This window comes from Capra hircus, chromosome 6 (assembly GCF_001704415.2).
Source record: "Capra hircus breed San Clemente chromosome 6, ASM170441v1, whole genome shotgun sequence".
In the NCBI taxonomy this organism is placed as follows: Eukaryota; Metazoa; Chordata; class Mammalia; order Artiodactyla; family Bovidae; genus Capra; species Capra hircus.
This window is the reverse complement of record NC_030813.1, coordinates 13,363,100-13,388,334: the sequence shown is the minus strand read 5'-3', so window position 1 is coordinate 13,388,334 and position 25,235 is coordinate 13,363,100. Positions and strand designations below refer to the sequence as shown.

The following is a 25,235-nucleotide window of genomic DNA, read 5'->3' as shown; positions in this document are numbered from 1 at the left end:
GCGGATGTTTTTTGTTGGCTTTTTCACTGCTACCAATCCATCTGCCTCCACCCGCCTCATGCCTGTGTGCTCAGCGGTGTAACCCCATGGACTGCAGCCCACCAGGTTTTTCTATCCATGGACTTTTCCAGGCAAGAATACTGGAGTGGGTTGCCATTTCCTTCTCCTTTTTTTGTTGGCTTTAATCAAATGATTCCACACAAAGTTGGCAGGCTTGCTTACAGTGCATCACATGTCTTTCATTCTTTTTAAATATAAAGTAATATGGTCATAGTAATACTTACTGTTAGTGGGCCAGTTTGAAGGGAAATAACCTTTCAAAGGTAGAAGCTCTACCTCATTGATAGATGATGGTCCAAAGAAAGTACTACATGCAATAAAAGTATCCAATTCAAAGTCTAGGGTTTTTGAAACCACCCAAAGATCATCTGAAAAGACAAACACTTTTACAGGTCTCAGAACAATCCTCAATCCAAAGCTACCTCGGATTTTCTTTGATGCTTAGTCCTACACTGTTTTTCAAAAAACAAATATGGTTGTTATAATTGACATGATTCCACCCAAACAGAGACCTGAACTGGTACCATTTCATTTCCATGATTTTAACTCAATTTTATGCTTTTAAAGTTACTTCATAATTATTTAAAATAAAAACACTATAAATAAAAACAACATCTAACTCATTTTTCTCTTATAAAACAGTTTTATAGCTACATTTGATTTTTCCAAGGGAGAATATTAGCCTAAAAAGATGCTCTGCCCTTTAATGGTTTCCATGCTCAAATAAATGTGGCAATCTGTGGATAGAATACAAGTTCTCCAGTTAACAGATGCTCCAGATTAATTAATGTTCTCCTTTCTTCTCCACAGTACACTGAGCACTCACGGCTAGTAGGCTACTTTCCAGACTACCCCTGCATTATTTCTACCATCAGTTTGAATTTACACCTCCAACGAGTCAATTCCATTTGTTCTAAAACTTACTTATAATATTAATAGCTGTATTTGCTGCTTTACTTTATAACTTAGTGATTTCCCTGGTGGCTCAGATGGTAAAGCGTCTGCCTACAATGTGGCAGACCCAGGTTCAATTCCTGGGTCGGGAAGATCCTCTGGAGAAGGAAATGGCAACCCACTCCAGTACTCCTGCCTGGAAAATCCCATGGACGGAGGAGCCTGGTAGGCGACAGCCCATGGGGTTGCAAACAGTTGGACACGACTGAGCAACTTCACTCACTCTTTTATAACTTAATCACTGTAAGTATGAAGGGGAAAATTACTGTTTAAAGAAAATTACGTTCCCACTTTTGTAAGTCCAATGCAAATCACATATTAAAACTGAAAAATCTTGAATTAAGGTTGTTTAATGTGGAACCAATTTTTTAAATTCTTATATTAACTCACATTCAATACCCCTACAGAACTATTCTTTTTTAAGGAAATATATTTAGGAAACTGAGGAAAAGCTGACCTATAGTATAATTTATACCCAATTTACTTAAAAATATCTGCCAATTGAGGTAACATATACTTAAGCAATTTCCTATTTGCAAATACTTTTTATTTAATTTTCACAATTTTAAAAAGATCTCCAATTCAAAATAGCTGACAGAAAAAAAACCTCTCCTTTCTCCCTAAATCCTATTGAAATGACAGAAGAAATATGAAATCCAAATCCAGTACAGTGCTAAAAACAGCCAGCGGTGGGGCAGGGAAAGCCAGACTTATTTCAGAGATTCTTAAGGAAGTCACAAAAGGAACGGGACAAAAAGGATGATAAAATCTTACAAAATCTTACAAAGCTGGGAAACCACTAATCCTTCACAGATAGAAAGGAATTCTAAAAACACAGACACAAAGAATTTCCCCCAACAGGCTAGGTTAACTCCAAGCTTACCAACCAAGGAATTACAGGTACAGAAGGCCAACTGGAACATTATTTAATAGATGATGGAATAATCCTATCACTCTTGGAGCAGTTGACTCCAGAATCCATCCTGAGGTTAAACTCTGGGGAAAAAACTAAGGCTACCAAAAGGACTTTGAGCATGAGAAATGTGGCAGCAACCCACGTAACTGCTAAGCACCTAGGATAGGTAAATAGATCAGAGTCCATCAGCAGGTCATGTATGTATAGGAATTTTGTGTTTTAAGTAAAACACAATAACCTATGTTACGTTCTGGGTCAGCAGACATTTTAAATGTCAGATAGGTAGTATTATTATTACTATTTTATACATGAAGGACGATAGTCACCATATATATATTTATATATCAACAAAAGATTACATGAAAAATATATAAAGGACGGTAAGATTATAAACAACACAATGATAAAATGGGTAAGGAGAAATATATAACTAATAAACACATGAAGAGCTGTTCAACATCACTGGCAAGCAGAGAAATGCAAACTAAAACCACAGTGAGATCATTTTATACTCATTTGAGTATGCTGAGTCACAAGATAAGGAGTATAAACTGACGTCACCACTTTAGAAATCAGTTTGGCACTACAGTCTACAGGTTTGTGTGGCATTTTCATTTCCTGTAACAGCATTTTCATTCCTAGAATTATATCTAAAAGAAACTCGTGCACATCTACAGGATAGTATAAGAATATTTATGGCACACTGTTCACAAAGGCAGACCTTAGAAACCAAACGATCATCGATGGAACAGTGAATGAATGAACCGTGGCACAGTCACAAAATAAAATGCTATACACAAAACAAGTAATCTAGACTAGATTTTAGATCAACATCAATAATATCTGTGTGCTGCAGCAATATGTTATACTATTAAGTAAAAAAGAGAAATTCTATAAGATTACTTACAGAACTATATCACTTGAGTAACATTTTAAAAACCTTAAAACTTAAAATATGCTTTCTAAGGACCTTATGTACACTAATTTGGGTTAATTATTATGTTGGTTTCATGACCTACTCCTGTGATTTATCCTCACCTAGCTTGCTTTAGTTATTTGATTAGTTATTTTAAATGATAAAAGTGAGTCAACAAAGCAAAGCTAAATCTAGTACCTATTATAGCTACCTGTAGTTCATACAAAGAGCACACAGCACACCACACATATAACTGAGATACAAGGCTAGACTCAGTCACAGCAGCATCATATCAACCCACCTTTGCTGTAAGCAGATGAACTTTCTTTCCGACTCAGTTTAAGATAAAGTTTGCTCTTAGGTTCATTATAAAATTCGGGATCTACAGCAGTAAACTTCTTTAGTTTACTGTACCGTTTTCTTTGAAAATCAAATCCTTTTCTGCAAAATGAGTAAGAGACAAAACTGAATTTGAATATTGAAGTATGAAGTCTTTTTGAGATAATTAACATACATTATTCCAGGTGTACAACATCATGATTTGTGTGTATACTATGAAATTATCACCATAATAAGTTAATATCCATCACCACATAATCACAAAGTTTTTTTCTTGTAAAAAAAAAAAATGGATGAAGTGGGTTTTTTTTATTTTTAAATAAATAAAGGGGAATTCCCTGATGGCCCAGTGATTAGGATGCCAAGCATTCACTGCAGAGGACTTGGGTTTGATCCCTGGCTGGGGAGCTAACACATCCCACATGCTGCAAGGCATACCAAATAAATAAATATATTGAATTTTTTTGAAAAGCACTGAAGAACTCATTGCAGGTATAAAATTTTTTTATTGTAATGAGAAATCTTACTCTTATCAACTTTCAAATATACAGTAAAATAATATTAACCACAGTCACCATGCTGTATATTACATCTGCAGGACTTATTTTGCACCTGAAAGTTTCAAAGTGCAAATGTTTTTTTAAAAATTTCTTTAAAATAGAGTATGAAAAGGAAAGAACCAAAGAGTGTGTATGTTTATATGCTTTTATATATTGTTGTTCTAATTAGCCAATAAGTCATGTCCGACTCTCTTGTGACCCATGGACTGTAGCCCCCATGGACTGTAACCATGTAATTCCAGATGTTCAAGCTGGATTTAGAAAAGGCAGAGGAACCAGAGATCAAATAGACAATATCCGTTGGATCATCAAAAAAGTAAGAGAGTTCCAGAAAAACATCTACTTCCGCTTTATTGACTATGCCAAAGCCTTTGACTGTGTGGATCACAACAAACTGTGGAAGATTCTTAAAGAGATGGGAATACCAGACGACCTTATCTTCCTCCTGAGAAATCTGTATGCAGGTCAAGAAGCAACAGTTAGAACTGGACATGGAACAGTAGACTGGTTCCAAATCTGGAAAGGAGTACGTCGAAGTTGTATACTGTCACCCTGCTTATTTAACTTATGTGCAGAGTACATCATGAGAAATGCTGGGCTGGATGAATTACAGGCTGGAATCAAGATTGCTGGGAGAAATACCAATAACCCCAGACATGAGGATGACACCACCTTTATGGTAGAAAGTGAAGAACTAAAGAGCCTCTTGATGAAAGTGAAAGAGGAGAGTTTAAAAGCCGGCTTAAAATTCAACACTCAGAATATGAAGATCATGGCATACAGTCCCATCACTTTATGGCAAATAGATGGGGAAACAATGGAAACAGTGGCAGACTTTATTTCCTTGGGCTCCAAAATCACTGCACATGGTGACTGCAGCCATGAAATTAAAAGATGCTTGCTCCTTGGAAGAAAATCTGTGACCAACCTAGATAGCATATTAAAAAGCAGAGATATTACTTTGCCAACAAATGTCTGTCTAGTCAAAGCTATGGTTTTTCCAGTAGTCATGTATGGATTGGAGAGCTGGACTATAAAGAAAGCTGAGCACCAAAGAATTGATGCTTTTGAACTGTGGTGTTGGAGAAGACTCTTGAGAGTCCCTTGGACTGCAAGGAGATCAAACCAGTCCATCCTAAAGGAAATCAGTCCTGAATATTCATTGGAAGGACTGATACTGAAGCTGAGACTCCAATACTTTGGCCACCTGATGTGAAGAACTGACTCATTTGAAAAGACTGTGATGCTAGGAAAGATTGTAAGCAGGAGGAGAAGGGGACAACAGAGGATGAGATGGTTGGATGGCATCACTGACTTGATAGACATGAGTTTGAGCAAGCTCTAGGGGTTGGTGATGGACAGGGAAGCCTGGCATGCTGCAGTCCATGGGGTCGCACAGAGTCCAACATGACTGAGCGACTGAACTGAACTGGACTGTAGCCAAACAGGCTCCTCTGTTCATGAGATTTCCCAGGCAAAAATACTGGAGTGGGTTGCCATTTTCTTCTCAAGGGGATCTTCCTGACCCAGGGATCAAACCTGCATCTCTTTCTACTTGTGCATTGGCAGGTGAGTTCTTTACCACTGAGCCATCGGGAAACACACTTTCATATGTATATATCAGTTCAGTTCAGTTCAGTTCAGTTCAGTCGCTCAGTCATGTCCAAATCTTTGCGACCCCATGAATTGCAGCACACCAGGCCCCCCTGTCTATCACCAATTTCCGGAGTTCACTCAAACTCATGTCCATTGAGTCAGTGATGCCATCCAGCCATCTTATCCTCTTTCATCCCCTTCTCCTGCCCCCAATCCCTCCCAGCATCACAGTCTTTTCCAGTGAGTCAACTCTTTGCATGAGGTGGCCAAAGTACTGAAGTTTCAGCTTTAGCATCATTCCTCCCAAAGAGCACCCAGGACTGATCTCCTTTAGAATAGACTGGTTGGATCTCCTATATATACACAATAAAAATATATTGTGTCAAAGACAAGCCTCACAGAAATGTCATTACTTTTAAAAGAGACAGATAGGATTAGTATCTAAAAGATAGAATACTTCAGTTTCTATAACTGTAAAATGGAGTAATAGATTATATTTCCATAGCTTATAAATTATGACAATTAAATAATAGTGCAGAGTGTTTAGAAGAGTACCTGACATATACAAGCTCCCAATAAATGCTGTTATTATTAAATTATCATCCAAATGATCATTATTTTACTTTTTGGGTAATTCAAGTTTTATAAAACTGTTTCCAAAAAGTAGCATTCTATGATACTATAAACTATGTAGCTGAGGTTTGTGAATGATCACTATGTATTATCCTGCACTGATAAAAATTATTCTTGGGATTTGTTTCAGAGTTTTCCTTCGGATTATGATTAATGTAAAAGTGGTTAGAAAAATGGCATTCCTGCCAGTAATCTTGATATTGCTGACACTGCTCAATGTTTGTTTAATGTGGTTTACTTGCTAAGTTGTGTCGGACTCTTTGCGACCCTTTGTGGACTGTAACCCACCAGGCTCCTCTGTCCATGGGATTTTCCAGGTAAGAATACTGGAGTGGGTTACCATTTCTTTCTCCAGGGGATCTTCCCGACCCAGGGATCAAATATACATCTCCTGCATCTCTTGCATTCGCAGGCAGATTCTTTACCACTGAGCCACCCCAAATATCTGCTCAATATTTAGAGGGGACCAAAAACAGCTTTAGAGAATTGTTCCCATTTTATAGTTATAAAAACTGAGGTATCTTTTAGATATTTTTCCTAACTCAATCTCTTTGAAAACTGGTGATGTGAGGTTACTATTTTGATACAATTAGAAGCAGTTACTTAGCATCATAAAACATACCTCACGAAAAGTTGGCATTCCTCATAGAGGGGTATGTTTTGACTTCTTAAGTAGAAGCCAATACTTTTTATATCACTTAAAACCATGCTAGGTAGAGATTTTTCCTGTGTTGAATATGCTGGCGTCATTTCTTCAAACCACTTAAAAAATTTACATTGGTTAGCTTTGGGTCCATCACAGGTATAAAAGAGACGACCCTGAGGGGACAAAGATATTGAAACTTAGTAAGAAAAATAATGTTTTTATTTATTTATTTATTTTGCTGTTTTAGTACCATGTTTGTCAAGACTTTTCTAAAGGCTGCTTGGAGACTTCTCCAATATTATTTATGAATTCTTGCTTTTGCAACTAAATTTAAGTCCAAATTTACAAACTCAACTAACGATGAAGTGGAATACGCAAGCACTGGAGGAAAGTTGTATTATGAGTGAAAGTACAGTTACAAATACAAACCATCAGTCAACATTATACACAGTTTACTAACGTAACTTCTTCCATAATAATGTTATCAGCAATATGAATTAAGTCAGTATGCTTCTCTATTCCTCTGGCCTTATCAGTTTTGTTACTCATACTAGAGACCAGTTTCAGCCCTTACTTTCTTCAGGCTCATCCCTGCAATCGCTAAGCCCTCAGGTGGGGACACATTCCCTTCTCAGTGCTCTTCCTGTAATTTGCGCATCCCTCCTATTTTATAAATTCCAGTATTATATAAAATTTCCTTTTACATCTTTTTCTCCATCTGCTACTATGCAGCAAGTTCCCAAGCAATCTGAAAGCTGATCTTAACTCATATTTTTGTATCCTCGAATGCAGATCATCTTTCAGAAAAAATGTACTGAGTGTTTACTATATGTTCGTTACTAATGCCTCAAGCAGAAGACTCCTAGTCAAGACTTAACACTTTAACCTTTTGTACAGCAACAGGTACCAAGACTTTTATAAACAAGTAAGTCTAACAAAAGGAGGGGAAGAGAGGAAAAATACCTTATTTGGACCTTCCTTTTTAACCATGACCAGTTTTGCAGGCTGCTGATGATGGCAGGATGGCACATTATTGTCTACATTTTTCAGTTTGTCTCCATCTGATGATGTGTAAAATGATATGTCAACTTTTGAAAGAGCTTTGTGCAACCTTTGTGCCAATCCAAATAGCAATATATTTAAATGTTCTACAAAAAAAATTTTTAAGGTAATTTAAAAATATATACAGATGAAAATTAAATACAAAATAATTTCACGTTTGTATCAGATATGTACTATTAGTTAAATCTGAAAATAGCCTTTGACAGAGTAAACTGTAACATAACATTAACATCCATTTTTAAAAAGACGAGTATTACTCTTGTATAAAAAAACAATCAAAACTAATCACACACCATACTTAAAATTTCCTATTTGATTTATCAAAACTACCTCTAACACTTTTAGTTTTAAAAAAATTTTTATACTACATATTGAAAAAGATAATGCTGTCATTTCCCACTCTTAAATTGTCTTAAATAGACAATTTTGATCTGAAATTAAAATATAAGTTACTGTCAAAACCTGGATTAAATATATAGAAAATACCAAATCTCAAGCAGAAATTTAATGTAAAAATTCATCATATAAGATACTATACTTTCTCACAGTTATACTATTGACATTAAGCAGCAATCAATCATAATAAAATTTTTTTAAAAATCTTGTCTCATACCTGTGAGACAAGATGTAAAAATCTGCTTATAATGAGCAGGAGACTGAAAAACAGCTGGTATGTGAATTTGCCTTTGGGGAAGACATGCAGATTTTACTTTCGGTCCACTTGGGAAGCATAGCTCAGAGTCATTTACCTCCTGAAATGCAGTAATTCAAGTTATTATAATAACTCCAGAAAAATACTGTTTATAAGCAAATTCTATAGATATTTTTTCTTTTGATTTCCAGAATGCATGAAAATCATTTTCTAGTTTTAAATGAGAAATTGAGTATAGCAGGGAAGGCTATGACATCGCACTTTTAATGATAAATAAGACTAACTTTTCTTGTTGGCCCCTTAATAAATTTTTAAATATTTTTGTAGGAAAAATTTAACTGATGTGAATGAATCATTATGTATCTCTACTTCTGGTCACAATTACAGTAAGAATTGTTCATAACCAATGTAAATAGGATGTACCTTTACCGTAATAATGATCTGGTCAGCAAAACTGAGCTGATAGTGAAATGAAAATAATCAAAACTGAGCTGATAGTAAAAATGAAAACAACAGTAATAGTAGCGGTGGAAGTGATGGTGGAAACAGAACTATAATTTAAGTACCTTTTATGTGCCAGATACTGCACCAGACACTCTCAAATATGTAATTTAGTGTTTACAACCTCTAGAAAGGTCTTAAGTCAAAGATGTGACTGGGACTTTCCTGGTGGTCCAGTGGCTAAGACTCCATGCTCCCAATGCAGGGAGCCTGGGTTTGATTCCTGATCAGGGAACTAAGATCCCATAGGCCACAACTAAGACCTGGTGCAGCCAAATAAATTCATTAAATAAATAAAAAGAATTTTTTTAAAAAATGTGACTGTAGCAAGAGTTCTGGAAAACTCTAAAAAAAATCCTAAAGCCACTGGCTTCAAGACTAAAATCATTTTACCTGTATGACTTTGGTAATTCTTTTGCTGAAATTCAGATAAGTACTGGAAAAGATGCACCAAGAAAACGCTGGTACATTTCCTCACCTGTAAACCTCCTGTTAGACTGCAGTTGTAGTAGGCATACTCTCCTAACAAATTCTGAATTTCCTCAGTCTTAGAAGCCTCGTTTATATTCAAAGAAAATGCCTTCTTTCTGCAAACCGAATCTTGACTGCTAAAATCCTGCTGCTGCTGTTGAAGCATGTGTTTCATCATTTGTAAATGCACAGAGTCTAAAGAACTTTCATTCACAGCATCATTCTCTCTTTCACCTGTGTTACTAAAATGCATCCCAGAAACAGCCTCAGCAAAGAAGCCATCTGTTACTTTCTCATCAACTCTGTCTGGAGCAGTCAAGTTGCACTGGCGTGTATTTTGATATTTCAGCCACTTGCTTTGAGTAGATGTATTATCAAGAAGTGAAACATCACTTGGAGTCACTTCCCTAGATTCGTTAGAGAAAGAAGCTTCACTTTGGTCCTTGGGCCCAAAGCTAAAAGAAGGAACTGCTGACTCTTCACACAGGCTGAATATGGGAGAACCGGAAGACTTTTGCCTGTCACAGTCCATCATAAATGAACAAGAATCTAAGTCAGGTGGCCCACTGGCAGGTGGCAAAGTAACAAGTGGAGCTCGGGTTCTACTTACTTCAAAGGAAAGCCTTTGAAGGTTCTTCTTATTCTCCAGAGAACTTGATTTTTTCATTACTGAAAAAAAAAGAGCTGATTAAAAATGTATTATAGATATCACTCAATCTTTAGAAAACAGTGGGTATCCATACAAAAAAGCAAAAATTACCTTCTGCCTTGTGCCAGAAAAGAAAATCACATTTCCTTTTAAAAAATTTTAATGGTTTGGTTTCAAAAAAATAAAAATTTAAAACTTAATTTTAGACTCTGAAACCTTTTAAGGTTGATATTGAAATCCTCTTTTTCTTTTCTTAGCTAGTAATTCCCATTCACCACCACCACACCTACCCCACCAAACATTGCATTATATTTATATAGCACTGAGCTTTTCAAGTACTTGACAACCAAGAAGGGATTCATCATTCTCACTTTACAGATGAGGTTGCCAACCAAGGCCTAGAGGTAACATAACTACCAATTGGCAGAGTTAAGGCAAGAAACCAAGCTTAGGTTTTGTTCTCAACTTTATATTCCTTCTCCAGAGACTGAAGTTCAAGGTTTATTTATTGATGTGTTATAACCTCTCATATATTTATTATACTCATGGATTAATATGTTGACCTTCAAGGTAAAGAAGACTTTTTGCTTTATTTTGATACACTGTTATGTGATAAGAGTTCAACTGTGGTAAACACATGTTATGGCAGATTTTGGCTGAGTTTCAGAATTCCTTTCAGCATCACTAGTAGTTGATATATTCCTGAAAATATTAAAAGCAGTAATATTTGCTGAATAAATAGTAATACTGCATAAGAACTATATCAGCTTAAAGTTTTTACCTAAAATGCTATGGTTTCCTATTTTATAATAATGTTCCTTCTTGACAGAGTTTCTGTTTCGTTGGAAATAAACCCTGGCAGTCACTTGGGAAGGTAGCAGGACAGCAGGTAAGTCAATGGCATTCTTTCGTAAAGTGTTATGATGTAATCCTAACAACTGATTAAGCAACACTGACAGGAAAGATAAAACTTGATTAAATAGTAAAAGTCATGGCAGGTCTGTGTAGACCATCTGTCTGTCACTATCACTTCACTTGTTTTCAATGCTCACTCTTCCCACACTGACTCTTTCCTACCTTGCTTCTTCTACCACCCACACTCACTAAACCTTCCCCAATCCAATTCTCCAGAAACTTTACGGCTTTCATTTTTATATCATCCACCCACGACCAAAAAATTACCTAAAACTTTACTCCTCACTCAGCCTAACTTCAGAATCAAGGGAAGATACACTGATGAGATTGCAAGAAAACAGAGAGGAACAGAAGTTAGTGAAAGAGATCCTATAGATATATTATCTTATCAAGAAGCAGGAAATTACTCATAGGGAAGAGGTGTAATGTATGAAGACACAGAAGCCTGAGAATGCAGTTGAGGTCGCAGCAGTTGAAGAGCTCCCTGATAATGCCAGGATCCCAGAGCAAAAGAGGGGAAGCTAAGAGGTTATGAGAAGGTCAACCATGATTGACATTCACAATGAACCCGTTCCCTGGGAGGGGAAGGGGCTACAGAGGGGCCAGGCTCTGGAATTACAGCTGTGAGAAGTGTTGGCAATGGTAGAGGTCTGAGATGAGAAGATGAGAGGATAAAGAAGGAAGGTACCAGAGAACTAGAAGGGAGTACTGGATTTGGAAGTAAGAGCTGTCCTCAACAGAAAAAGTCAAAGCAGAGTGTGGGAAGGCGTGAGGGTATAAGACAGTGAGTCTGGTTTCAAGATTATTTTTAGTTTAGTAGCAATCTCTCACGAAGAAGGCGATGGCACCCTATTCCAGTACTCTTGCCTGGAAAATACCATGGACAGAGGAGTCTGGTAGGCTGCAGTCCATGGGGTTGCGAAGACTCGGACATGACTGAGCGACTTCACTTTCACTTTTCACTTTCATGCATTGGAGAAAAAAATGGCAACCCACTCCAATGTTCTTGTCTGGAGAATCCCAGGGACCGGGGAGCCTGGTGGGCTGCCGTCTATGGGGTCACACAGAGTCGGACACAACTGAAGCGACTTAGCAGCAGCAGCAGCAATCTCTCAAATGAAAAATTTCATTTTACATGGACAGATAGATTAGAACCATAATTAGATAATTACGGAAGCAATTATGTACGTTGAGAAAGTGAACATTACCAGGTAAAGTTTGCGTTTTCAGGGACTCCTCAGAGAATTCTAGCATGAAGTCATCATCTCTTGAGTTAAAAGATAAAGTAGAAACAGGGCTTAATGTTGAGATCTTCTGTTCTGGTGACATCACCTATCCAGAAAGAAGAGACAAAACTACAGACCAAATCCTCTTACTGCATTTTTCCCCTATAGCCTGAACGAATTCTAGTAACTGTATTATAAAAACAATGCTTTCAAGCACATTGTGCAGAGCTATAGTGGGGCAAAGTTCCTTCCAAAAGGGCAGGATAGAATACATGCACTAAAATAAACAAGGATATTGGAAAGTGAAATACAGAACATAAACCTGTTAGATTTATTTGAAATGGGTCGGATTCTGATTTGGATTGATATAAGTTATGGGGATTTGGTTGTGAAGATCAGGTTCCAGTCTTAGGGACACAGGCTTAAGCAGACCTCATGTCTGGATCTGGGAAGGCAACACTTCCTGCAAACCCAAGGCCTGAACAGCTTTCTCTTTATGTCCTTAGGTCTAGGGTATATCTACAGTTGACTAAACTTCAAAATATTGCTTCTAAATGGAATAAACTCCTAATATATTCCATATCTGAACAGTCATATCATCTCTATGTTATTCTCCTTCTAATAGGATTTAATTTTGTTGCTACTTCTAGAAATTAATCACCTTAAAAATCTAATATGGGTTGCAGTGCTCTGTGATAGGATGGAGTGGGAGGTGACAGGCAGGTTCAAGAGAGAGGGGACCTATCTATACCTATGGCTGATTCATCTTGATATGTGGCAGAAACCAACACAACATTGTAAAGCAATTATCCTCCAATGAAAAAAAAATCCAGTATGAATTGAACAGAGCTGGGGCCAGGGCCTCAAAACCAGCTGGAATCGGGGCTTCTGCTGCCACTAACTCTGTCTCTTTCTCTGCAAGTCCGCTTCTGTGTCTCTCCCAGTAGATCAGACTCTTCTACATGGCAGGAAGCACAGCCCACTGAAAAATTCCTAAGAGTCCCACCGTTAACCACTGTAGCAGACGCTGTTGCTGTCCTGCCATGTCTCCCGGGCCTATCTCTGAGGTCATCTACAGTTGGGGAATTGCTCCTCTACCTGTCCCAGGCTTCCTACCTCAGCATCTACATCTTTCTGTCTGAGGACAGTGGCTGCGACAGCAGGTAGAGCAGGCCAAACGTGCCAGGTGGTTAATATAACAAGGAGTAACCTTCAGCCAAAGAGATGGGAACTGGTATGTGAATACCTTACTTTTCTTATTCTTCAGGCAGGACAATCCTGAGTTTTGTTTTACAGGCCTCTTAGTGGGTCCCCAGTATGACGCAACACCTTTTATTATTGCTTTCTTCCCCGTCTCCCAGTGTGACTGTGTTTGCAGATGGGGCCTTTAAGAGGTAATAAAGGCTAAATGAAGCCCTAAGAGTGGTACCCTGATCCACCAGAATTAGTGTCCTTATAAGAAGAGAATTCTCACTCTCTTGTACTCTCTTTATCCATGTGCACATACCAAGGAAGTATACATGAGAACATAGTGAAAAGGTAGCCGTCTGTATGCCAGGAATAGAGTTCTCATCCGAAACTTGATCTTGGACTTCTACCCTCCAGAACTGTGACAAAATAAATTTCTGTTGTTTAAGTCACTCACCCTCCGTTACAGCAGCCCTAGCAGACGAATAGAGCCCTGCAGCTGACTGCACTCAGTAAAGCCCACTTCAGTCCACTTTGTTAAGTCAGAAATCCAGGAGGCTTTCTCTTCCCCTTCCTTCACTCTGCTCTCTACATCCAATCTAGCAACATCCATGCTTCTGACTCCAAAATTTATCTTACATCTAACTACCAACTCCTCTATACTTTCACTGCCGCAGTCTCTTCTTCAAGTCACTGTCATCTACAGCTCATTTTAACTGGTTTCCTTGCTTCCACCACAGTGTCCATCAAATCCATGTTCCACACAGCAGCCAGCAAAACCTTTTAAAAATGTAAATGTAATGAGTTTTCTGCTGAAACCCTTCAGTAATTTCGCAATGGAACATAGACCAATGTTAAACCTCTTAATCTGACCTGCAAGACTTCATGTATCTGGTCCTGCTCACTTTCCCAATTTCATTTGATTACTGCTTTCCCTGTGACTTTCCACAATCCAGCTACTATGCCCTTCGTTCACATTCTTGAACCCACCCAGTTCTTCAGTCTCAGGGTAATTACACTTGCTGTTTCTAAGATTCACCAAAATTTTTTACTGACAACTATTAAAACTGTTTAGGGGATTCCCTGGCAGTCGAGTGGTTAGGACTCAACGCTTTACTATCGGGGATGGGTTCATCCCTAATTATGGAACTAAAATCCCACAAGCTGCAGGGTGTAGCCACAAAAACAAAGCAGAAAGAAAAACAAATTTGTTCACATTATACCTTATTTTTTTCCCACGAAGTCCTCTCTGTTGATTTAAAATTATTATCCAAATAATTATATAAATGGTCTGAATCTTTAGGAGGGAAATCTAAAATTGCTGTCGGGGGGGAAAAAGCATGAATATTTATATACTAGTTTGTTCAATGTCAAATAACTTTTTAATATTATATTTTATTTATAATATACTTACAATCATTTTTAGTCAAGTCCTTATTAAACTCAGCTCTCACTTTAAAATTGTCTTGAATAGTAAAGCTAGTATCTCCTTTTGGAAAGTTTTCTTCATTTGGAAACTAGAAAATAGAGATTCATTTATCAGTTTAGAAAAAAGTGTGTACACATCCATAACTTTACCTATCTATCTATATACACATATATATATATATAGTTTATAGTTATAACTTGAGACACAGAAAAACAAAGAGATGTTATGAAGCCAATTCCATTCAGGGAAAGTAGAGTATATTATATTTCATCAAATCGTATGGCTCATATTTCTTATCTCTTAACATCTTTGAGGTGGGAATACACCTTGAAAATAAAGACATTTTACATCTCTATAGCACAGACAACAGCTGGGACACAGTTATCTCTGCCTGTGCAAGTGCAACTACACGCAAGAGTCATACTGGTCAAATAATGATCACAAATATGAATTTGTGCCTTGTTAATATTGGACATATTAAAGCAATTCTATTGTTTATACGTCCTCAAGAAGACCAAACTAGGGTTTAGCATCAAACAAAAAGTATTGTATTCATGGAAAGACAAGAAAACAAAGCAGTGTGATACACAATAAAACTATGTTCAAATAAATCTAAGAGTCTTTCACTAAATATAACATTAAAAATCCAAGTGAAGGTGAACAAAGTTCTGAAGATCTATTCTGTAGCACTGTTAATGTACCTCCCACTACCAAAGTGTGCACATAAAATGGTGAAGATTGCAAATTTTATAGTATGTGTTTTTTACCACATTTTTTAAAAGGCAGTGAAAAAGCACTCTGTAAGGTTAATTGACTAGTGTTAATTTCTTAGTATCATACATTATAATGGTGCTTCTTACAGTTAATTATAGTATCTTGGGATTTTATGAAATACAAGATAATTTTTTAAGTTCAGATACTGCTGTGTGCAAGCAATCTGTCACACTTCTAAAAGTTCTTATCTCTTTTGGTAAATCCAGTCATTTTGCCTTAGAACACTTTTTATAAACTTGGGATGTAAAACATGACCATACTGATGTATGTGAAAATATTTAAAAATAAAACAAATGGACATAAATTTCTTTTTCAGTATGGAGTACTTCTTTATTCTCCTCTCAAAAACAAAACAAACAAGAAATGAGAAATGGAAACACCTCTTACCTTTGATGAAACTAAGAAATAATGGTATCCCTGAATTACAATATATTAAAAGGACGGGGAAACAGTATAAGCTTAGCAATATGGAAGAAAGTCAAACCAAAGTACCGACTGCAAGAGATCCTAATAAGAAATAAACAAATTGATAAAGCCCAATAACCATGGTAATGCTCTGTTTCTTAAGGGTGGAGGTTACACGGCTGTCTTCACCCTGTGGTAATTACTGAGCTGTGCACTTACGGTCTATGCACTTATTCTGTATGTGTTTTATGCTTTAATAAAAAATGGAAAGATTTTAAATCTCTTTAACAGATACTGTTTCAAATACATGTATACATCCTTTTCTCAATAACCTCTTCTATCTGGTAGCAATGAGAGGTACTTGCCATCTACTTAGCAGGGGAGAGGGGCGGATATCAGAAGGAAAACAAATCTAATAGCTGTTATAAAATATATTTTCTACATATAATCTGCCTATTTGCTCTTGTCATGAATTCCTAATATTCTCTGAAGTGAAAAATAATCAAGTTCCTGATCCTAAAAAAGGCAGTAAATCTTTCAAACAGTTTTATCTTACTTAGTTTGATTTATGATGCTTCATGTGAATTTACTAAGCTGTTTTTTAACTTACAGCTGTACGAAGATGTAAATATGCTTTCTCTGCAAAATTGAGTATTGACATAAAGAAAATGATTTGGCAAGGTGCGACTGTAAGAATAATTTTACCTGCAAGAAGTCAGTCTGCATACAAGTGCTAGGCAACGCTGGTGTCAAAGAACAAGCATTTGTTGTGCGGCTTTCATACACAGTGCCATCCAAAACCTGACTGCATTCGACCTGCGAGCTGTGTCCTCTGACCATCACAGCGCTAGAAGCAGATCCTTTCACTTGGTGCCCTTGAAACTCAACAGGCTACAGTAAAGTATTAAAACGAGCAGTGAGAAATGTATTTACAATGCATATATACAAAGAAAACAATGCACAATTCAGTTTTCTATTAAGTATTACTTTTTTTTTTTGGCCATGACACACAGCTCGTGGGATCTTAGTTCCCCAACTTAGGATCAAACCTAGGCCCTAGACGGTGAATGCACAGAGTCGTAACTACTGAACCACCAGGAAATTCCCCACAGCTCTGCATTACAGACATCATGTGCGTGAGTGCATGCTAAGCTGCTTCAGTCATGTCCAACTCTTTATGACTATGGACTGTGGCTCACCAGGCTCCTCTGTCCATGAGATTCTCCAGGCCAGAATACTGGACTGGGCTGCCATGCCCTCCTCCAGGGGATCCTCCTGACCCAGGGTTTGAACCCGTGTCTCCTGTGGCGCCTGCACTGCACACGGATTCTTTACCGCTGAGCCACTGGGGAAGCCCCTATAGCCATCATATTATGCTACAATGAAGTTTCTTCTTTTCTGTATACTAACTGAACTGGAAGCTCCTTGAGGGCAGAAACTCTTCCTCTTCATCAAGGTATCGTATGCATTTAACACCATGCTTGGAATGTAGGAAGGGAAGAAAGAGAAGGAACAGAGGAAGCATTTCCTTTGTTTAAAGGTTTTGTAAACTATCAGGCTATTAGCAAGGGAGATGCTGGGCTCTTAGCCTCCCAGATAATTGGCTCCTATAGCTCTGAGGACAAACAAGGTCTAAGAATATCAAGACGGACATGTACCTCCGAGGGGTGCTCTCACCCATCCGAGACCTGGTCTGCTTTCAGACTGCAAATGGCTTTCTCTGCTGCCCCCTTGAGGGTTCTAGGATTTTTACTCTACACAAGGTGACACAGTCTACCCAGAAGATGGAAAAATAGTGTGTAGAGCTGAAGGAAAGGATGTAAAGAATGAATTTATTTCTAACTGATAAATTAACAAAGTGACAATAATATATAATCTGAACATTCTTACTTAAAAATGGAGATTTTAAACCACACATTTTAAAGGAACTAAAATGCCTCTGGAACAGGAGTTTTGTTGAAAACACTCTGAATTTTAAAATATAACACATATCAATAAAAAAAAGTCTAAACCTTTAAAGACTTTATATTTCTACATTGCTTGATGGGGAATACAAATTCTCTGTAAGCAAACAGATGCCTTGCTTTGTTTGCCGCTATGCCTATCTTTTCCAGAGGTATGTTGAGTTTTAAGAACAGAATCGTTATTTACAAAACCCACCCATATATATCTTGTTATCTCTATCAATTTTTGCTGTGGAGTGGGTAGTACTACTTAGAGCTTTGGTTATATACACTTCTACCCATTTAGCCTGGAGTAAAAGTGGTGAAGTAAGCTATAGTAAATGAAAAGCTATGGACATCTTCACTTTGTTCTGCACTGAACACTCATTAATGGTACTTAATATATATCATTGTGTCCAATCCCTAAGGTATCCTATGTGTACATAATGCATTAGTCAGTGACAGAGAGAGGGCTCAAGACCAAAAAAGGGGTAGCCGTCATTAGTTTCTCTTGTTCTTAAAATCAGGTTAATTCATTTTGATCACTAACCTGTCTATGAAAACTCTAAAGTTGTGTAAAAAACAGCAGGAAAACATAGTGAGTAAAAAAATCAATTCACAAATTTTACCTTGGGGTCTTTACAGGCTTCTCTCTCCACTTGTTTAGGAATAACAGCTAGAAAAGCAGTCTTTTCTTCAGTGCCCAAGGGAAAGAACTAGGATAAAATATCAATTGGTGTGTTAGCTAAAATAATTTTATAGGTGGTTTATGAGTTTGGTGGGAAAATGTTCCCAAACTTAAAGTACACGTCATCTCTGTCTCTCATCTCTCTGTACATATACACAATAAACTACCCCTGGCAAAGGAGTGCTCTAGCAAAGAAAGGACAATACTAGTTAATGTAAAACCTCAGCTTATTAGAAAATTCTAATTCTGAACTTTAATTGAAATCTTCTAAAACAGTATGTTATAAATCCCATACTAAAATTCATGTTTATGGAATTTAGAAAGACGGCAATGATGACCCTGTATGCAAGACAACAAAAAAGACACAGATGTGTATAACGGACTTTTGGACTCAGAGGGAGAGGGAGAGGGAGAGGGTGGGATGATTTGGGAGAATGGCACTCTAACATGTATACTATCATGTAAGAATCAAATCGCCAGTCTATGTCCGACGCAGGATACAGCATGCTTGGGGCTGGTGCACGGTGATGACCCAGAGAGATGTTATGGGGAGGGAGGTGGGAGGGGGGTTCATGTTTGGGAACGCATATACACCCGTGGTGGATTCATGTCAATGTATGGCAAAACCAATACAGTATTGTAAAGTAAAATAAAGTAAAAATTAAAATAAAAAAAAAATAAAAAAAATAAAATTTATGTTAATGCAGATTTAATTCAAAAATTAGTGTGAAATTAAAAGAGGAAAATCATAAAAAGTGTAACACTTTATTTAAAAAATGAATCATTTTCTAGCAACTCTAAAACACAAGATATAGACCACAGCAACTAGTCATTTTTAGTTCAAGTAACTAAAATAGCCATATTTTCTCATGTGAATTACACACTTGGAGACTTTGAGACTTAACAAATGAACTCAACTCTAGGAGTAATTTTCTGTTTAATAATTACGAAGAAAAAAATCGTCACCAAAAGAGGTAAACTGTATTTCTTCACACATGGTCACTTTCATTTATAACTCTATAAGCACAACTGCCAATCAAGTAGCTCTTAGAAACATTCAACTCATATTTTAGAACTAGCATTTTTAATACTAGTGAATTTATAACTTAATTAGCATAGCATAATAGCTTCTAGCTCCTTTGCTATGTGTGAGCAATTACACTTACATAACAAAAGTGAAGGTGGCATTAAGCATATCCTCAAAGAGCACCCTAACTTTAAATTTTGAGAGTGCCTTCTATCACTACTATATATGAAGAGTTTGTTTCAGAGTTGTAGCAAGAAAGCAATTGTAAAAACAAAAATGTACTTCGATATTAATACTAAAGAGATTTAAATTACTTTTATTTTGCAAAAGATTCTAAGACCTTTTTCATTACTATGAGATTATAAAATATTTTGCTTTAAAAACATATGACATTTATTTTAAATGGCAACTCATCGTGAAGGGAAAAACAGTGACAGTGTTAATTTGAAATTTATACTTTGTGGTAATTATCACCGAAAAAGTTTAAACCGTATTTTTTTTTAAGTGAAAAAAAAGTAAGAATGTGATCATTTGTAAGTTAAATTAGGAAGCTGCTGTTATGTTATACATTTGATCTTGTAATACTAATATAAGGGTGAAAAATGACTGAGTCACCACACTGAATTTTGTTTTGTTTTGTGCTGTTTTAAGCAACACAGCCTGCACATGCAGCTGTAACTGTCAATGGCAATTCTTGGATTAGGTAATGCTTGCAAGTCTGCAAAATTAGCTTTATGATAAAAGATTTGTTATTTAACCAAATCCTACTGGCTACAAAGGGCACTTCTACAAGCCAGCAGGCTCATCTAAATGAGTAGAAAAGGGTAATTACAAATAAATTTGAAAACTGGCAATATAAAACACAAATATATAATTACATGCCATACCTATATATACAGATACAGTATCTGATACATTTTTAAAGTTAACTCACCTGCAAAGACTGAAGTGATTCACTTGGTTCAGCTTCATTTTCTTTTATCATCTTAGGAACAGAACATTAATATAAGCCAGAAACATTAATATAAGTTAGAAAAAATAAAGGACACCATTAGTAGTAATCAAAGAAATAAAAGGTAAGTGTTGATTAAATACTATTTCACTTAGGAAGAATTTTAAAAGATCTTAGTACTGGTAAATATAAAGTGAAACAAATATTCATTTGACATTAAAACATTAAAATATTTCAATCTGACTTATATCAAAGTTGTTTCTTAGAACATCTAAGAAAGTTGTTATTGGCCTTTCAAATTATCAGTTCCACTTCTGAGAATTAAATCTAAGGAAACACTTTAAAATGTAAATAATCATTTATGTGTAAAATTATCTGCTCAAGTTTTATTTAGAAAAGCAAAATGCTAGAAATCATCTAAATGTCCAAAATAGGGAATAGCTTGCCCAAAGCATAGGATATTCACAGGATGGAATAATAAGTAACCTTTAAAAGGTACATTTGAGAGTTTTTAATAATGTGAGAAAATAAAATAAGATATTAAGCAGAAAGGATATAAAACTATTTAGAATAAAACTATTTGTACCCATTAATCTAACCACATTTTTTAATACGCCAAAAAAAGCTGCAACTGTTAACAGTAATTATCTCCAGGTGATATACATGCTAAGTCGCTCAGCCATGTCTGACTCTTGAGACCCTACAGACTGTAGCCTGCCAGGCTCCTCTGTCCAAGGAATTCTCCAGGCAAGAATACTGGAGTGGTTTGCCATTTCCTCCTCCAGGGGATCTTCCTGAACCAGGGATCAAACCCATGTCTGTTATATCTGTTACACTGGCACGAAGGTTCTTTACCATTCAGGTGGTTTGGTAAGTTTTATTTTTTTACCTTTTTCTGTATTTAAAAAATGAGGAAAAAATTGATAATATTTTTTAAAAAACAGTAACATGAAAAATAAAATATGATACAAACTAGGGGTAAATGAAACAATAAAAGAACTGTTTCTTCAAATGTGCCAAAAGCATCTTCACTGGGAAACACTAATTTAGATAATTTATTCTATAATGTCAATTCACCCCTAATTAGTATTATTATTAATTTTTTTTTAAATGTATTTGACTGTGCCAAAGCTTGGTTGCAGCATGCAAACTCTGAGTTGCATGTGGGATCTTAGTTCCCCAACCAGGGATCAAACTTGGGTCCCCTGCATCAGGAGCTTGGAATCTTAGGCATTGGACCACTGGGGAAATCCCAGTATTATTATTTTTTACATTATTTCCATGGTTCCCAAACTGGTGTAACAAGGTACTTTGGGGTGCCTCAGTGTACTTAATGGGGGCTCCACAAGATGATTTAAATTTGAAGGAAACACCATGTCATTAGACATCTGTCAGAAACTGAACAAACTACTAATTCAAGGTAGCTCAGTTTCAACATCAAATCTCCTGTATTTCTGTCAGTGACACCTTATCTTTGTGAAGCTGGGTTTTAGGAAATTGCTATGATAAAAATCAATTACCATGCAAAAATGAGTGTGGACCTAGAAACTGAATCTATTCCAAGGTCTGAGAAACCGGACAGTGTCCAACAAGTACATGCATTCCATTAGTAAATGTTTAAAAATAAAATGTAATCATTTTACATTTTATTGTAATGTAAATGTAATCATTTACATTTTATTGTAATCATTTCACAATCATATATGCATATCCTATATCAAGTCATTATGTTATATATCTTAAACTAATACAATGTTATACTGTTAATTATATCTCCATAAAACTGGAAAGAAAAACCAAAATGCTTGCCAAGTTAACTGGGCATGATAAGTTTTTAATACTATTAACTAAATAAATGGAACTGCTAGGTATTTCCTTTGGCCAAGCGATACATAAAATCACTGAGATACAGGGGAGATGGTGAACCAAGATAGCTTCAAACCCTCGGTATTTCTATAATATCATTACAAATTCTAGAGCATTCTATATGAAAATAATAAATATACTGACAGAAAAAAAAATGTACCTGATGAGGATCCTGGTTCAGATGAGGAGACTTTGGTATAGCTTGTGAAACTACTGTAGTCAATGGTTTCCCAGCTATAATGGACAAAATCCAATGATCTTATTCGTCAAACATATAGTAGTGGTCTAAAATTTTTTCTAAAACTGAGTGAAACAAGGAATGTAACCATTATTTTGAAATTACAGTATGCCAGACACTGTGGAAATAGCAGTGAACAAAACAAACAAGATCCCTTGAAAACAGAGGGACACGGAAGGTAAATAAATTCAGCTTGTGATACAAAAGGATTTCATAACACAGGGCAATATGATAGAGCGGTTTTAGCAGGATGATCTGGAGAGATCTCTCCTGGGAAGAAATGCTGAAACCTGAGGATAAGAAGATCAGCTATGCAGGAATAAAGATGTTCAGGAAAAAGGCAAAAGAAGTGTCAAGACTCTGAGACAGAAAAGCTGGTAAGGCTGCAGAATGGAAAGGAGGACAGGGTGGCTAAGTCAAAATACCTTATCAGTTATCTGTTTAAAATGGGATTTTTTTTCCCCTAAAAGTCATCAATAAGACTGTAATTTTTAAGTGTTCAATTCTGGTAAAATCAAACAAACAAACGTAGCTATATCCAGTGTAAACTTCATTTTTTATCAATTATTATTTTTGGTTTCATTATTTTTCTGTAAACATGCAGACTATAAATGAAACAAAAATTTTAGAACTTGAGCTTATTTATAAAAAGAATTTTTTAAAGGCACTGGATGAAAATTTTTTCCTTCACTGCCTTCACTCAAGAATAAACTTCTAAATTAACATTTCTAAAATGTTTCCCATTATCTCACAAAAACTTTAACATATTGGAGAAAATGTGTTTTGTTTTTATTTTAACATTTTCACACATCCTAAAATGGTGGTAAAACGGATTCTTCTCTAATTCTGAATTAAAATCCATGAAGTCATTTGTTAAATTCTAGTAAGAAATTTCATCTCTTCAAACTGTCTCAAGAAAACCAACTTAGTCATTTGTTAGAGAAACATCTATGTCAGAAAATATAGTCAATCCTCATTATTCACATATCCCACTTACTTACTAAAATTTATTTGTAACCCCCGAATCAAAGCTATATTTCTGAGGTCATTTGCAGACATGCACAACTATGAAAAAATGAGTTTCTTGATGTGCACATTCCCAACTGAGATAGGAGACACTCCACCTGCTAATTTCAGTGCTCCTGCTCCAAGGGTCCCTTTTGTGATCTGTTCAGAACATTTTTCATAGTTGAGGGCTTTTTATTGATGACTTTGCTATTTTAAATGTTTCCTATGTGTAGTGCTGCCTAGTGTTCCTAAGTGCAAGAAGGCTATGGTGTCCCTCATGTAGAAAACAAGTGATAAGTTTCATTCCGGCATGAGCTAGAGTGCTGGTGGGCATAACTTCAGTGTTAATCAATCACCAGTATATATCAAGTAAGGCATCTTTAAATGCAAACACACATAAAACAAGGTTTTACCACCATATGACCCAGCAATCCCACTCCTGGGCATATACCCTGAGGACACCAAGGTTGAAAAAGACACATGTACCCCATTGTCCACTGAAGCACTATTTATAATAGCTGGAACAGGGAAGCAACCTAGATGCCCACTGACAGATGAATGGATAAAGAAGTTGTGGTACATATACACAATGGAATATTATTCAGCCATGAAAAAGGAATGAGTTTGAGTCAGTTCTCATGAGGTGGATGAACTCAGAACCTCTTACACAGAGTGAAGTGAGTCAGAAAGAGAAAGATAAATATTGTATTCTAACGCACATATATGGAATCTAGAAAAATGATTCTGAAGAATTTACAGGGCAGCAATGGAGAAACAGATGCAGAGATCAGACTTATGGACCTGGGGAGAGTGGAGGAAAGGGTGAGATGTAGGAAAGAGTAACATGGAAGCTTACATTACTGTATGTAAAATAGATAGCCAATGGGGATTTGCTGTATGTCTCATGAAACTCAAACAGGGGCTCTGTATCAACCTAGAGAGGTGGGATGGGGAGGGAGATGGAAGGGAGGTTCAAGAGGGAGGGGATATATGTATACCTATGGCTGATTCATGTTGAGGTTTGATAGAAAACAACAAAATTCTGTAAAGCAATTATCCTTCAATAAAAAAAAAACAAATAAAAAACCAAGGTTTTATACTAATTAGCTGATGAAATGTTCTGACCAGAGGTTTGAAGGAAACTAACCCTGCATTTCTCCTAACCTTCATTTCTCCTAAAAGCAATGGCCTACTGTTCACTAATTAACTGTTTGGTAACTTTATAGAACATATATCACACAAATAATGAGAATTAACTATAATCCTCTTCTCCAACTTGATGAGAAAAAAAAAATTTCCCAAAACTAAAATTTGTAATTCCTAAATCTTATATTAGAAATTTATATCCTTATCTGATATTTCATAACCACATCTACCTACATTTATTTTTCAATAGTTTTTCATTTTTAATTTTTTAGAAAATAAACTATAATAATAACCAACAGATTTAACTACATTAAAAAAAACATTTTCTAGGTACAATATTTCTATTTTTCTCAGGGATTTCTTGAGATAGTCAAATAAGAGTTCAATTTTAACTTTTGAATATTATAAAGTACATTGTTCATTTGTTCATATGTATATAATATTATGTCCTACATTATTTTTCTTTAAAAAATAC

The 25,235-nt window shown here is 36.1% G+C and overlaps 1 protein-coding gene across 5 annotated transcripts in view; it reads right to left on the bottom strand.

Moving 5' to 3' along the window:
- ZGRF1 (zinc finger GRF-type containing 1) overlaps positions 1–25,235 on the bottom strand; it is a 55,727-nt gene that overhangs the window by 16,977 nt on the left and 13,515 nt on the right. For 4 of the 5 annotated variants that reach the window (XM_018049209.1, XM_018049210.1, XM_018049212.1 and 1 more), the window contains exons 7-19: positions 22,529–22,602; positions 20,485–20,535; positions 18,465–18,551; positions 16,598–16,783; positions 14,699–14,801; positions 14,508–14,605; positions 12,079–12,202; positions 9,314–9,975; positions 8,296–8,434; positions 7,584–7,768; positions 6,597–6,793; positions 3,148–3,287; positions 285–428 (exon numbers count right to left, since the gene is read on the bottom strand). In XM_018049209.1, coding sequence (XP_017904698.1) covers positions 285–428; positions 3,148–3,287; positions 6,597–6,793; positions 7,584–7,768; positions 8,296–8,434; positions 9,314–9,975; positions 12,079–12,202; positions 14,508–14,605; positions 14,699–14,801; positions 16,598–16,783; positions 18,465–18,551; positions 20,485–20,535; positions 22,529–22,602 — 2,190 coding nt within the window. The remainder of the gene's footprint in view (positions 1–284; positions 429–3,147; positions 3,288–6,596; positions 6,794–7,583; positions 7,769–8,295; positions 8,435–9,313; positions 9,976–12,078; positions 12,203–14,507; positions 14,606–14,698; positions 14,802–16,597; positions 16,784–18,464; positions 18,552–20,484; positions 20,536–22,528; positions 22,603–25,235) is intronic. The other variant, XM_013964465.2, reaches the window with a different exon arrangement.